At 35.7% G+C, this 14923-nt stretch overlaps 2 protein-coding genes across 5 annotated transcripts in view; both read left to right on the forward strand.

Moving 5' to 3' along the window:
• Positions 1-357: 357 nt before the first annotated feature.
• Positions 358-7265, forward strand: LOC116849168. Of its 3 annotated transcripts, none has more exons than XM_032826069.1 (3): positions 358-955; positions 3247-3557; positions 3662-7265. In XM_032826069.1, exons 1-3 carry the CDS (start codon positions 800-802, stop codon positions 3720-3722), a joined length of 528 nt encoding a protein of 175 aa, XP_032681960.1. In that variant the 5' UTR covers positions 358-799; the 3' UTR covers positions 3723-7265. The 3 variants fall into 3 exon arrangements, with proteins under 3 accessions (XP_032681960.1, XP_032681958.1, XP_032681959.1); XM_032826068.1 differs by having other exon boundaries at positions 385-955; positions 3247-3538; XM_032826067.1 differs by having other exon boundaries at positions 369-955; positions 3247-7265.
• LOC116849165 (putative glycerol kinase 5) overlaps positions 6342-14923 on the forward strand; it is an 11738-nt gene continuing 3156 nt past the window's right edge. Inside the window, exons 1-6 of one of the 2 annotated variants that reach the window (XM_032826062.1) lie at positions 6342-6434; positions 9475-9568; positions 11539-11638; positions 12464-12623; positions 12730-12844; positions 14339-14532. In XM_032826062.1, the coding sequence (XP_032681953.1) occupies positions 6342-6434; positions 9475-9568; positions 11539-11638; positions 12464-12623; positions 12730-12844; positions 14339-14532 (756 nt within the window). Of the gene's footprint in view, positions 6435-7696; positions 9361-9474; positions 9569-11538; positions 11639-12463; positions 12624-12729; positions 12845-14338; positions 14533-14923 lie in introns of those variants that run through there. The other variant, XM_032826063.1, reaches the window with a different exon arrangement.

Below are 14923 nucleotides of genomic sequence, written 5' to 3' on the forward strand. Positions count from 1 at the left end.
TCGTCAACATTCTCTATTAGACGCATGTGATGTAATTTAACCAAAGTTCAATCGCATTTTTAACTGATCTAATACATCATGTACATCCTGAGCGAGATTAATTTGCGTGATTTACGTGATTTATCGCGTCAGCATGCGCAAGAAACCGTGGAACACGGTACAAGTGAAAAAAATCGTCTGCGCGATTATCATACACGTACTTGACTTGTTATTGTCCATGATGTTATTGCCGTTCGCGATCTGGAAATGGTTCTCCAAGAGGAATCGCTTACTAGCCATTTTGAGAGCGACCTTCGAGGTGAACCTATCCGCAGATATTTGATATTATACACGCGAGAAAGACATAATGTTTAACGTGTCCGGCTTAATGCAGGTCGCGCTGGAGCTGAGCATGTGGATAATTTTAGCCGGCGTGTCGTTACTTACGGCCGTGCTGTTCACGTTGGACGACGTGTATCGTGTCGAAGCGGATTCTAAGAGCGAGCACAAATATTCACGCATCGCTACATCTGATAAGGACGATAATAAAGTTTCCAGCGACGCTGGTCTCGCGCCAACCGCGAAAAAGAGGAAAATTGTTCGGAGCACATAGAGTACAAATTACCCCGCAATAAATTAACGTCACGATGAGCCGACGTGACAGCGGTTTGCTCGCCGTTGTTGTTCGCAGCGTCTACGGGCGTAATCGTTGATCTCGCGTTACCTTCGCGCTACGCGATAAACTCCAGCCGCGGGACCGCTCATTAACAAATGCGAAAGTTTCGCAATAACCCTCCGGATTCGCAAACGATGCTCTGCGATGGGCAAACATAATGCCGAGTCATTGCGAAACAGCCGGTTGATATATAGAGCAACGGCCAAAATTCTCGCGTGTATTGTGACTCAGCTCGTTAAATTTGGCGCATCATTGTCGAGAGAAGAAATCATGTGGGTGACAAAGGTGTTTTCCCTCTTTGTAAGTTTTCACTTATATACGGCAATTTTCCGAAGTGTTACTGCGGTTGTGTATTTAATAAAGCCATCTGTCAAATCTGTCAAAATTTCGTTTCTGATAATCATTGCTCGTTGCTCTTACTTCACTAGGTGATCCCGAGGCGACATTTTAGCCCTACTTTTGACCTAAGCTTTCTGTACACTAAGAGAAGAAAAGTTTCTAAGAAATAAGAAATATTTATTTGATATGGGTATTGATAATTTATTTGATGGGTATTTACTCGTACTAATATATAAATATTTTCACATTGAGAAATAATTTCTTTCAAACGAGAAAATATATTTTTTCCTAAAACACACCACCGTTGCGCTTTTTTCATGAAAATGAGTGTTTGTGTTACTTGGATGAAAGAATGTAGATTTAAGTAAATATGTTATTAATACCTACCGAAGTAGTTTTTATTTTTCAGATATTTTTTGCTCTTCGTGTATATTTCGAAGAAAAAAAGTGTATGTTTAATTAGGACTCTTAAATATTCAAACAAATGACTATCTTGGCATTCAAAATCAATTCCAATTTGACATTTCAATACCGCATTATTTGGATATCCGTGGATCCGCGTATCTCATGAGATATACGAACAATTGAAGCATCGAATTTGGATCCAAATCTCTCTCTCCCTCTCTCTCTCTCTCTCTCTCTCTCTCTCTCTCTCTATATATATATATATATATATATATATATGGGTTATTATTTGTCAACCGGTAAAGCCAGCTGCCCAAAATTAGTTTGAGTTAAAATAAACAAGTAAGGGCTTAAAATTCGCATAAAAATATAAACTTTCGAGTGTCGTGTGCTATTTTTAAAAATTCAAAATGGCGAATTCAATATGGCGGCTAAATGGTGGGAGTAAAAATTTTAATTTATCTAATTTAAATGAAAATGTTTGTAAGGGAGTTTTGGGGGTTGCTAAGTACGAATATAAAGTCGAATTTGCAAAATCATTGTGTTTAAACAAATTGTTTAAACAATTAATTGTTAAAACAAATTAATCTTTCAATTCCGACGTCATATTCGTTCTCAGCAACCTCAAAAATCCCCTTAAAAAATTTTTCATTTAAATTGGGCTCCCTTACAAATTGTTTAAACAATAATTTGTTTGAACTAGTGAGTAGAGACATGTTTCACGATTTTAGAAGTTTCCAAAAATTTCGTATCAAACGTATCCAAAAATTTTTTAGGTCACTGAGTACGAATATAAAGTCGGAATTGGAAAACTAATTTATTTAGACAATTAATTGTTTAAGCAATTTGTAAGAGGGTCTAATTTAAATGAAAATGTTTGTAAGGAGATTTTTGGGATTATAAAAAATCGTTTGCGCGATTATCATATACGTACTTGACTTGTTACTGTTCATAATGTTATTGCCGTTTGCGATCTGGAAATAGTTCTCCAAGAGGAATCGCTTACTAGCCATTTTGAAAGCGACCTTCGAGGTGAACCACAGATATTTGATATTATACACGCGAGGAAGATACAATGTTTAACGCGTCCGGCTTAATGCACGTCGCGTTGGAACTGAGCGTATAGATCATTTTTGTTATTAATTTTTATTCGATCAATCAAAAAATTTATTTGGATTATTTCAAAGAAGTGTTTTTTTATTAAACCAAATCGTTCTTTCTATGTTCGTATATCTCATGAGATACGAGGATTTGCAGATAATTCGAATTTGAAGTGTTATATTTATCAACTGTCCGAATAATCGGATACCGGCTAATGTCAAATCCGAGTAAATATTGAAGTCCTATGTTTAATACTAACATGGAAACTAAACTCGTACTTTGCGTCTCTAAGTGGCATAGAGAACGCATACGCTGAAATAAAATTTTGCTGTTGAAATGAAAATTTAATCTCCAAATAAAACGTTTGATAATTGCAACGAAAAAATTTAATTGCCGCTTGCACGTATTTTGCTTTCTCTAATACATACTACTTGACAAAAGTAAAAAAGCATAATGTCAATCAAATCGTAATGTCCCAAATACAAAAATAATTTTTTCAATGTGGAGTGCCACTTATATATTCCGAAGAGGACCTTTCACGCAAAGCTAGAGTATTAAATAAAATCAAATAAAATTGTTATAGGTATCGAAGTTGACGTTGAATGGAATGTCGAGGTCGAAAGTAGGATCAAAATTTCGGCTGGGGTTAACACGATCATCGAGAAATATGGCCAACTGTAACATTTTTATCGGCGTAGCGCGAAATAATAGATGAATAAAAATTCTTTCGTTTTGCGATATACCAGGTAGCTGTATGCGTAGTGAGTTCGAACGCTTACAACATGAACAGAGGTTTCGAGGATATGTTGGGTTCGACTTTCACGAATCTCGAGCAAAATGCGAAGAATATGGCCAGCAATATCAAGAACACCATCAGCACGCAGAGCAAGACCATGACTAATTACATAAACAACATAAAGAACGAGACAGATATCGCGATACACCAAGCTGGCAAACATTATATGCTGGATACCATATTTCACAAAATACAGGAGTTTCTGGAAGAAAAGCTCGCTTACTTGAAGTCTCTCTTCGTAGGTAGTAGCACATCAAACAAGTATGCTCTCAAGATATTTCAATTCTCTAACTTAAACAGCCCTTTCAATCCTCTCAAAAATCTAAAAAACTTGAGAGACGAGAAAATATTTGGAATCTTCTTAGGAGGGAACACGTTGATCGCAATACCGGATTCGACGGAAACCGAATCAACGGAGGTGAATAAGGACAACGAGTCCGCAGATTCGGCTACTTCAGAAAAGACATCGCAATTGAAGGAAGTGGAAGACTCCACGTAACAAGCTTCCAGTTAACAAGCCTTCAATGTAGCAAGTCGTAGAACCGACGTATCTCCGACGATTAAATCCATAAAACGAGAAATTAAATTCGAACCAATCATATATACTATTATTATCATATTGTTCCTACAATTATCGATCTTATATGTGAACCTGTGCGAAGGTCAACGTAAATTTACTTCAAGTTAATAAATTAGCCACGTGGATCATAAAACAGCACACCTAAATTGCTCTGGTCTATCGAGCTCCGTGAATCATGTCATACCAGCGCAGACGTGCAGTCCGACTTCCAGTGATGTGATAAGAAGCAGACCACTGCTCCGTCTTTGTAGAATGTTCTTGAGAGGAAATGCTCTTTCAATTTTACCGTAGCTACAAACGACAAACCGAGTCACAAATGACAAACCGAGCTACTACCGATTACCGATTGCGTGAGAGCCTCGTGAAACAAAGCCCGTGAGACCGCGCGAGCCGGAGGAAGATACTAAGATAAGATACTTCAAATAATACTTTCTTTTATCTAGAACAATATCGATCGCGGCCGTTATAGTCGCAATTGCAACGACGGTGATACCGTCGCGATGGACACTACCACGGCAAAGGCGCTACCGTGATAACTACGAGTCTGAATGACCGTCCAATTAGACCGTCAGTGATTAGCTTCGCGAGGAATGCAGCAACGTCACCGATGTTTCAGTCGCGTATTCCAGTCGTAATCTGACACTTAAAACCACACTGACAGAAAAAGAGACAGTGATAGCAACTATACGATAGTTGTACGAGTTTTGTATGTAGAATTAATATATAAAGTTTAATACATTATTCTGTAATTATTACAACTGATTCACTGAGAAAAAAAAATCTAAAAAATAAAAAAATATTTATTCGCTGTGTACTGATAACACATATTTACTTATACTAATATAAAGTATCTTCAAATGAGAAAATATCTTCTAATATAAAATATCTTCAAATAAAAAATATCTTCAAATAAAAAAAATATACGTTTTCTTCAAATCTCAGTTTTCCGTGAAAGTAATTGTTTATTCTATTTAAATGAAGTAATGTAGACTAAATGCATTATTAATATCCAACGAGTAAATATTTTTTCATCTTTCAAATATTTTTTTCTTTCAGTATATTAATTACGTAGTTTTTCTAACTATCCAGCTTTAGTTGCAATAACACACACTTTACGAAATATTTTATTAAATTATATACATCAGTTCTGTACATAAAACTCATGCAGTTGCTATTACAATTTTTGGCCCGACTATTAATAGCCGTTACTCAAAACTTGACCTATGTGAGATCAAGTCTGAATTTAGAATTAGATGAGTTTTTTGTTTAAATCATATCTAATATACGCAAAATTACACTCCAGTTGGAAAACTCAATCTAACTCCAAATTAAGGTTTATTGATTTTTGTTATCAGTAATTTATATTGATCATGTTATATATATTAATATTTGTCATTTAGTGGCTTATGCGAGACTCTCAAATTTTTATTCTGAATTAGATTTCCAAGTTTTTCAGTTGAATGTCGATATATGTAACACTTACATCTCAATTCAGATTCCATTGGAAAAGCTTTCATCTGACTCTAAATTAAAATCTAAGTATCTCTTGAGATTTGAGACTAAATATCACTTGAGATGAGTTTCAAATAATAACTATTAACCTTGTATTGTTCACTGTGACTCACATTTCATCATTATTTATCTCCAATATGAATGTTTTTCTTATCTTAATCGATATTACATGATGCATAATATGGCTGCTTTCTTTTAGTATATTGACAGCGATAGTAACTGTTCAACGTGATCTTAGAGTCACAAATCTATTTTGAGGAAATAAAAAATTAGAAATGTAAAATTTTACCTTATATGTATTGAGTACTTCAGTTTCAAACAACCTATGTATATGACAAATTTTTTAAACGTGAGAAATTGACTTGGATAGCAAAGAGTTAATATGCGCCTAACTCTGTGAGTGTCTCACCTGAGGCAGGCTCCAAACAACGATTATATAATACGGATCTTCTTCTCCGGCTATAGGCCGGATGTATTTCAATAACAATGTTCAGCACGTGTATGACTTATTATGTGCCCCCATAGGGGCACGCACAAACTAGTCGAGAGTTCTTCACTTTATTATGTGGCGCGCGAGTAAAGCCTCTCGATAAAGATAAGCCTCCTTGTGAAAGAGCATGCGTAATGCACGACCACTGCGATTCACAGGCAGTCGAGTGCCGATAAGCGAGCGACGTGCACGATCGCGACGCCGATCGCCAACCGGTTTATTCATTAATTCCCTACTCCACTAAGAGCATTTGATTCGTGTTGTCGGTAACTCGAACGCCGGAACAGCGCTGTGTATATTAATCGATACTCGGTGTTGGACCTCAGTAGATCGAGCGGACCCAACAGCTCGCGAGCGTCGCTACAATTTATAGTGTGTGAGTGCGTGCAACTGTGCGTGTGACCGCGCGAAATTTTCAAATTCTCCCGCCCCCACAAAAGATACGCTGTACTGAAGTGGCACCATGTACGTCGCGGCGCTCGACATCGGCACCACCACGGTGCGCTTCCACGTCCTGAATAAGGCAGCTGAAACGGTGGCTTCCTTATCGCAGAAGGTTTGTCACGATCGATCGCTTGCGAATTTTCGCGTTCCTCCAACAGTCGAGCGACAGATTGTCGGAACAGTAGCGTGGCCGCGTAGCATAGATAATTTAAAGCAGGGTGTATAAGCGTCGATAAGAGGCAAGTAGGACGAACAAACAAATAATTAGCACGCAATAATCACAAATAATTATCACAACCGATGTTATCGAGTTGTTTTTACTATTACATAATGGTTATCTTTTTTTACCGCAATTGATGTAAGTCGGAAACACATCGAGGCCTGAATGGGATTCTAAATAGCGTGAGAGGGAACGTTAGTTAAGTTTCAATGTAATGCTTATGTTATATTCAATTCATATTATATTCTTGATATGTATTCAACACAAATAAAAGACAGAGGCGGAGCGAAATGAGAAACACGAGGAGGTTGAATAGAAGAATCAAGCTAAAGTTAGAAGTCAATGAACAAACATTATGCCTATTCCTTTTACCTGAACTGTTTGAACTGGTGTACAGTCACGGACAATAAGGTTGGCTGGTTTTAACTTCGCGCCATTCAAATTCATCTCATTGAACTGAATCGCATGAAGTCAAAACCAATCAATCTTATTGTCCGCGACTGTACACTGGTGCAATAAATTAGAGCGAGACAAATATATTTTTTTCACTCTAATTTATTACACCAGTCTACACCAGTTCAGACAGTTCAGCTAAGAAGAACAGACCTAATAATCTCGAAATTGAAAAGAGAATCGAGGAGACGACTGCTCCCGTGCTTCGATAATATTGCGTTGTTATTCCTTATAGTGCGTTGTCGGTCGCAAATAAAAAATATGATAGAATATATCCACTTTTATTTCAGATAAGACATATCTAATCATGTTATGGACTAGAGTTTTGTAGCAATTTCGTAACAAATGTTAAACGTAACCTTGAATCGATCGCGCATGTTTTGTTATACAAAACGCGCACGATTGTGCACGATAATAATATGCCATGAGAACTGATTCACTTCATTTCATATAATGGGTGACCAATTATTACTAAAAGTGTCGAGTGTTTTTGCACGATATTAAGGCCATATAGATATTAAAAAAGATTTTTAAATATCACCGTTAACCTTTGATACCTTTGATATCCAATTTATTCAGCGTTTTCCTCCGATGGAATGCATAACTTTTACTTTTCCTTCCTTCCTTTAAAAATTCCGCTTAAGTAAACATAAATAATAACACTTAAATAAAATTTAAATTCCTTCTCTGGCGACAGGAACGAGAAAAATAAATCTCGAAAGGTTAGACCGGTCTTGCAAAATATTTTTTAAAAATAGTTGTTTCATAAACCAATCTTTTTAGGAATATTTTCTTATTTTAGCAGTATATTAATCGAAATACAATCAATACATGTGTGCGATTTGAAAAGGATTGACTACGTCAAAGCTGAGATAATTGAAGTCAAAGTTAGTACTGTTTATAGGCACAAAGATGGTTTCAAATATTACGTTATCAATTCTAACAAATTATTTTAATAAGGTTTTAATGAGAAAAAAGAAGATAATAAATGAGCTAAAATATTATAAATAATATTATAAATTATTAAAAATATATCATGAATAATTATATCTACAAAAATATTATAAAAAGTTACAAGGTCGTTGACCGTCTAATTTTTAAGAAATGTAGATGTAAAGTACACAATTTATGGTAACAATTAAAGTATACGATGGCTATTCTGTAATAATTTTGTAATACTTTATATATTATATTTCCTTCAGTATCGCTCTTGGGTAAGTATCTCCTCAAAAACATGATAGTTCAATAATCTTAAAGATCTATAATCAATATATAAAAATACGTAAATATAGTAAGTAAATATAGTAAGATATGAAAAGATCCAATGTCACACAGTTATTCTTCTAATAGCGTGTATCAGTGTGTGTCTATAGATACGTATGGTATGTTACAAACATATATCTAACACGGACAGTCCCAGCCAAAAGTATTATGTCCAAGCGCGAGAAAAACGAGTGTTATTTCTTCGCAGGTCTTTAGACATTACGCAAGTTTGATTGATAGTCTCTCGTTGTAGTATCAAAACAGTACACATCATAAGTCGTATTTATAAATAGCACAATGTTTCTTCGTGTTAAACATTATATAAAACTTTGTTAAACATATAACTTCGTGTTAAACATTTTATAAACATTATACAACGTTATACTAACGTTATACAACGTTATACAACGTTAAACATTATATAACTTTCTATAAATATCGTCGGGAAAAGATTATCTTAATTGCGGTTCGTTATTTCGCTTGAGGTATACAGGTAATTATACGATATGCGTAAACAGCAAGCGATTAGATGCGGCGATTACACAGGCTGCCCGAAAGCGGACTTGCCTCTAGAGCACCTTGAAGTCAAGGTGACTGCAATAAAGGCCTTCCTCGGCTCTGCCACGGATCAATAGTATAGGAATAACAGTTACTAGAATACTTCACGGTAGACTGCATTCGCCGAGTGCCGACCGCGCGTCACTGAGCGTCGATTTAAACATCACGATGCAGAGGTCATTGAACGTGTGCGTCTGATCGCTCTCTGTATACCGCATACTCGTGCATCATTACACGAACGGGTTTTGCACATGTAGGAGTCTCCTACCGCGCGTGTCAAAAGCCATTAGGAATCTTCAGCCGTGGACTAAATGCGATCGTTAACTTCGTTAATCCCCAGCACACCAGGCTGTGTGGTAACTGCCGGGCAAATGGGAGAGTTTCGTTCCATTAAAAAATAAATAAATAAAAATTAATTTCTTCTTTGTTCCTTGGAAGGCCTCTGTGAAAGAACAAAAATCGTGAAATATTAATCCTGACAAAAAAATGTTCGAAAAAATCCAAAAGCTAAAGTTGAATCCAACGAACTCCGACATTACCGAAGGTTAATTCGATTTCTTTTTGTTCTTTTTATCAATTTGATGCAAACGCGCACACTATCGTAGTTAGTTGGACATTTTCTTTAACTGGAAGTTGATTAAAAATGTTTTCGATCTAGGTGAATCTGATCTATCCGCAACCTGGCTACGTAGAGATAGATCCTAACGAGCTTTGGCAGACAATAACGAAAATGATCAAGGATGTGTTGACCGGTAAGCTATTGGTATCATCGTCGTCTAGCTGGTCCGAGAATATCAATCCAGTGAACTCGAATATTCCTTAATTGTCTTGGTCGAGGCGAGATCCATGTACGCAGTTCCTGTAGCATGCGCTGTTATGTGTGAAACGCAACATAAAGTGAAATGATCTTCAGATTGAAACGAGCTGAGCCACGGAATATTGTATAAGTTTAAACTTTATTATCGATGCGGGATGTGCTGTTTGCGAGAGCAGCGAACGAGCACTAACATCTAGGTTTGGCGTTTATGAAGTTAAGGCTTGGTTACATCAACTAAGTGATAAGCTAACTAATAGTTAAAGTACTTGTCTGTCGTTTGCTTTTAAGGGACAAACAAATATGGACATATGATCTAACTATTAGTTAGCTTAACACTCGATTGTGGTGCAATCGAGCCTAAAGAATATATATTTATTTAAAGACTAAGACAGACTTTTTTTGTTCAAGCAGGAAGCATGTGTATGATTAAGAAAGTATGATCTATTTCTAATAGGTAATACATACAATCGATACATAATTATAAGGCCATTTAACAATTATGTCACATGAAATTTTGAATATTTTTTATCTCTCTTTTGTTACATTTTGTCACAAAGTTCCCTTCAATATTATATTGACATGAAATTCCCTTCATCTCACATTAAATTAAAAGAATAGCTTATAATTATTTTGTGAATAACAATTATTATTTATGAATAACAATTATTAGACTGCGCATTATAATATTTTTCTAAAATACAAATAATTCTTAGGCATAATATCAAATTAATTACTTTTTTATTTTGTAATTAGTAAAAATTATGTTAAAAAATATTTCAAAATTAAAATTTTAATTATTAATATAAAATTAAATTATTTTTATAAAATATAGTATTTTTTATATACAGGCATAAGATTTAGATACAGAATATAATATGTCACTGGTTCGATATAAAAGTTTCTAAAATACAGTTTTCTCGTCGTCTAAAAATGGATTTCTTTTTAAATGAGATGTTGCGGCACATAACAGCATACATATCCGTTTCACTCGGTACTTGTAATATCACCTCGCATCAAAGATCGAAACTTACCATGAGAACATGAGAACTCAAAACAAAATAATTGTCACTGTTACTCGAGAAGCACACGAACCTCTTCACGAGGCTACTGGTGATTATCTGGAACAGATGAACGCAGAAAACGTTGGTTTCACGCATTTCTCAGTAGACATTTGAGGCTTCAGTTTGAGACGCGTTTGATCTTTGAATTTCGTACGATGCATCGCCGACACGATTGATGAACTAAATAAAATTTGATCGATCCCGTCGTAAGCATGGAGGCAAGATCAACGTCGGCTTAAATTAAATCCTTGGCTACCCGTCGAATGTGTCAAACCTCATTTCTGTATCTCGATTCTAGATTTTCTGTATTTGTTCTAGAAATTGCCACCGTAAACCAAGGTGACACCAATCGGACGCATCGAAAGTAAGAAATCACGTCATTCTATTTGCAATGTTCGTTGCACTCGTTAAAACGCTTGCTGTTCATGTACATAGTTGCGCTCGTAACCCCAATTAAAATACCGTGGTATTCGTGTGGCTTCTAGCAGCATTCGGCTCAATTCCATGGTATTAATTTGTCATCAATTTTTGTTTCTTTTTCTCCTATGTTAATTGACCCTTGACTGACAGAACGTTTCTTTAACGCAGTCGATCATGAATGGTCCCACACACCGGATAAAGTCTCAACTGTATCCGTCAAATAAGTGAGGGAAAAAAAGAAAATCTAAAAATAAAGACAAAATGGGAGAAAAGAATTATAGGCTAGCTTTTGCAGTTTTCCGCATTTTACCACTCATGACCGGCTTAACATCTTTTCCTGTAACGCTCTATTTTACGTTACTGTGACTGTGTGCTTCACGTTCGCAATCGGCATTAGATCAATTCGCGTCGTTTATGATTGCAGACAGCAATATCGACCCTACATCGATCCGTTCCTTCGGAATTTCGTCGCAGCGTGCCTCCTTCATCACGTGGAGCTTAAAGACCGGGTTGCCTTATCACAGGTAGCGCAATGCCGCGACGTGATCAAAGCGCACAGTGGAATCAAGTGATATTTCATGTTTCAAAGAAGAGTATAGCTTCGAAATTTAAACCGATCCCTTTTTTAATAAAAGCAAATAAAATTTAAAGCAACTTTGTTGAGTCAGATTTTTATTTGCTGCTTCTCTTCTTCTAAATCAAACATACAGAAGTTACATACAGAAATTTTTTTCAATCAAATAGCAAATAATTTATTTCATATCTCGTCTAACTTAATATCAGACACATATATTGATATTAAAATTAAAGATTTAAATTCTGATTATAAATTTGAAAACAGTTATACGGACTGACGTAGACTCACTAAATCTTACCTTAATAAATGAGTTTTTTAATTTAATTCGTTTCTTAAAACGAGTCCTTAACGAGTTCTTAACGAGATTTCTTAATTGAAATAAAGAGAGCACCTAAAATTTTAGTAAATAAAAACTATTAAATTAAATAAGACTAAATTATGAGTATTATGTAATCAATTTTTTTATTAATTATTGTTTTTAAAATAACAAATTTTCAGCTTCGATATCTATCGAAAATGCTTTATTAAAAAAAAAATTTTAAATCAAACTTTTTTGTGTCTCACTTAAAAAAAGAGAAGCGAAAGATAAAAGCCTGGCTCGACAAAGTTGTTTTAAATTTCATTAGATTTCACTGGAAAAAAGAAAACAGCGTCGAAATCGATTTAAATTTCGAGATTCTTTTGAAACAAAAAATTTAATTTGACTCCACTATGTGCCGAGAAAGATATTCTCGAACCGGGATTTTACAATCGCGCGTCGTTGATGTTTCAGATTCATAACGTGGAAAGATCAACGAGCGGCTGCTTTGGTCGACGAGTGGAATCATTCGATGACGATGAAGGTCGTGCGTATGGGTGCACGCCTTTTGTACATGTTCACGCGGAACAAACGCTTCTTGGCCGGTAGCGTGCTAAAGTTTCTAAATGGCATGGTTGGCATATTTGTTTAACTCAAAATTACTCGGTTGACTTCCTAGATCTTCCACGAGCGTCTCTTCCGATCTAAACTACCATTGGCGATTTCGATTTTGTTCGCAGGTCACCATGAAGTTAATATGGGTTCTTGAAAATATACCGGGTCTCCGGCAAGCCGCCGAAAAAGGCGAAGTGGCGTTCGGAGGCGTCGACTCTTGGTTATTGTACAAACTAACGGGTAAGGAATGGGAAGGCAACTTGTATTTCGCTATTTTCTCAATTTCTACATTTATCTCAGAATTCTAGGCCGATATTTGTTGTTGTAATATAACTATTTTAATAACAATGTCGAAACGCCTTCAACGACATTTCGACCGTACTGCCATAACAAGGCGGAAGTGCACGCGCTGCAGAAAAGCGTTGCATTCCGAACTGCGCAATCCGTTAGGCGACCACTGAGATTGACAATCCAATTCCCCTAACATTTTGGATACTAAAGAGTAGAACCAGCCCCCGAGAGGGCTTGTCCAGTCCTTTATTAAGTATTATTACGTTTATTAAACTACAGAGATTACTAACTGTCCACTGCTCTCCTCTTTGGCCGTGCGACGACACCGGTTCCCTAAATCATTTCCGTGTCCGTACACAACACGAGCACAACATTGTAATCCGATGTTGTATTTAAGGCTTCTGGCTATTCGCCACGGAATTCTCGACTAATGACTCAATTGATCAAAAACGTGAAAGAATATATGCAAAATTCTTGTGGAATTCTTGCTGAAATAAAAAGATTTATTAAAAAATTACATTCGCAATCGATTAAGCATACCTCTAAAATACCACGAACACTTTCTTTTGACTTTAACAATCAATAAGTAACAATAAAATTAATGTAACACATGTAACGTTCTTCTTTAACTTACGTTTCTTTATTATTTTATCACGTCAATTTTACGATTATTTATCGTTAATGCAATGAGAAAGTGCATATTTTAAAGAAATTTCATGAATTATATATTTCATGAAAATATTTTCGGAACATTTTAGAGACATATTTAATCAATTGCATACGTCATTTTTTGAATATATCTTTTTATTTCAACGTATTTTGCAAGATTTTCAGACATGCATTCCTCGTTTCTGACGACTTAAATCAAGATAGTCGCGGTGAATAACCAGGGAAGCTTTAATATCGTCTTAAGTTTACCTTCAGATGTACCGTGATCAATACAATGATCTATAATATTTGAAGATAAACTCAAGATGATTTTTACCGTAACAGGTACTATGTCTTTTTAGTCAAGCTATAGGTACAATGAGCTCAGGCGGACCCCAATAAATTTTTACCACTTTTAACATGATAATAAAAAATAGAAAGAAAAACGCTTTATAATTCAAAATTAATACTTTACGAATATTATATTACAACTAGACATGTATAATAATAGTCTCAGTTTTTCAGTAATTCAGTTCTTCAGTTACTCGAAAGGTACTGAAGATATTAGCGCCATACAGTGGATAGTTTAGGAATTATCACGAAAATAAAATTAGTTAGGGTCCCTGGAACTCCATGGTACCTGTTACAGATTAATATAAATCTGATTATATGAATATTGCTCTTAGAGAAAATCTTAGAGAACCCCGATAAAATATTTTTCTCGTACAATAGGATATTGCAATTCTAGCCGATCGCACGATTTATTTCTTTTCTCCCTCCTTCTTTGTATCATAGGAAAGCACATAATGGACGTTTCTTGCGCCTCTGGCACTGGTATATTCGATCCATTCACGATGCAATGGGCCGATTGGGGGATAAATATCTTGAAATTGCCGCGCAAAATCTTCCCAGAAATAGTAGATACAATGGGATACTTCGGAGTCACGCCCGTAGACTTATTCGGCGTAGAAATCCCGATTTGTTGCTCGGTAAGTCATAAGATATCCTCATTATATGAGAAGTCGCTGAAGTTGCGCGTCGAGCTCTCTAAATTTCTTGAAGTAATAAATGGCAACATTTTCACTTGAGGCGATAATGAAAATATTGCCAACCGAAATCACAAGAATGTTTCATTTAGGATTAGAGTGGATTCTGACATTCTGACTTTATATGAGCGAATATGTTCTTCTGACAGCGGAAAACACATAAGATTCATTCTTCAATTTCGAGTGAAAATATTTGCTTAACAAATTACTTATAGAAGTGAAAAATCACTCAAATTCGAGTCACTCTACTCTTGAGTGAAATTTAAACAGAGAGAGGGAGAGAGAGAGAGAGAGAGAGAGAGAGAGAGAGAGAGAGAGAGAGAGAGAGAGAGAG

The sequence above is a fragment of the Odontomachus brunneus genome, unplaced genomic scaffold (genome assembly GCF_010583005.1).
Source record: "Odontomachus brunneus isolate Ranch 3 - 2012 unplaced genomic scaffold, Obru_v1 Obru_scaffold_108, whole genome shotgun sequence".
In the NCBI taxonomy this organism is placed as follows: Eukaryota; Metazoa; Arthropoda; class Insecta; order Hymenoptera; family Formicidae; genus Odontomachus; species Odontomachus brunneus.

Coding starts and splice junctions, on each gene's coding strand:
- LOC116849168 (XM_032826067.1), top strand. CDS start 800: ATGGGCAAACATAATGCCGAGTCATTGCGAAACAGCCGGTTGATATAT. Junction 956..3,246: donor CAAAGGTGTTTTCCCTCTTT/GTAAGTTTTCAC, acceptor GCGATATACCAG/GTAGCTGTATGCGTAGTGAG.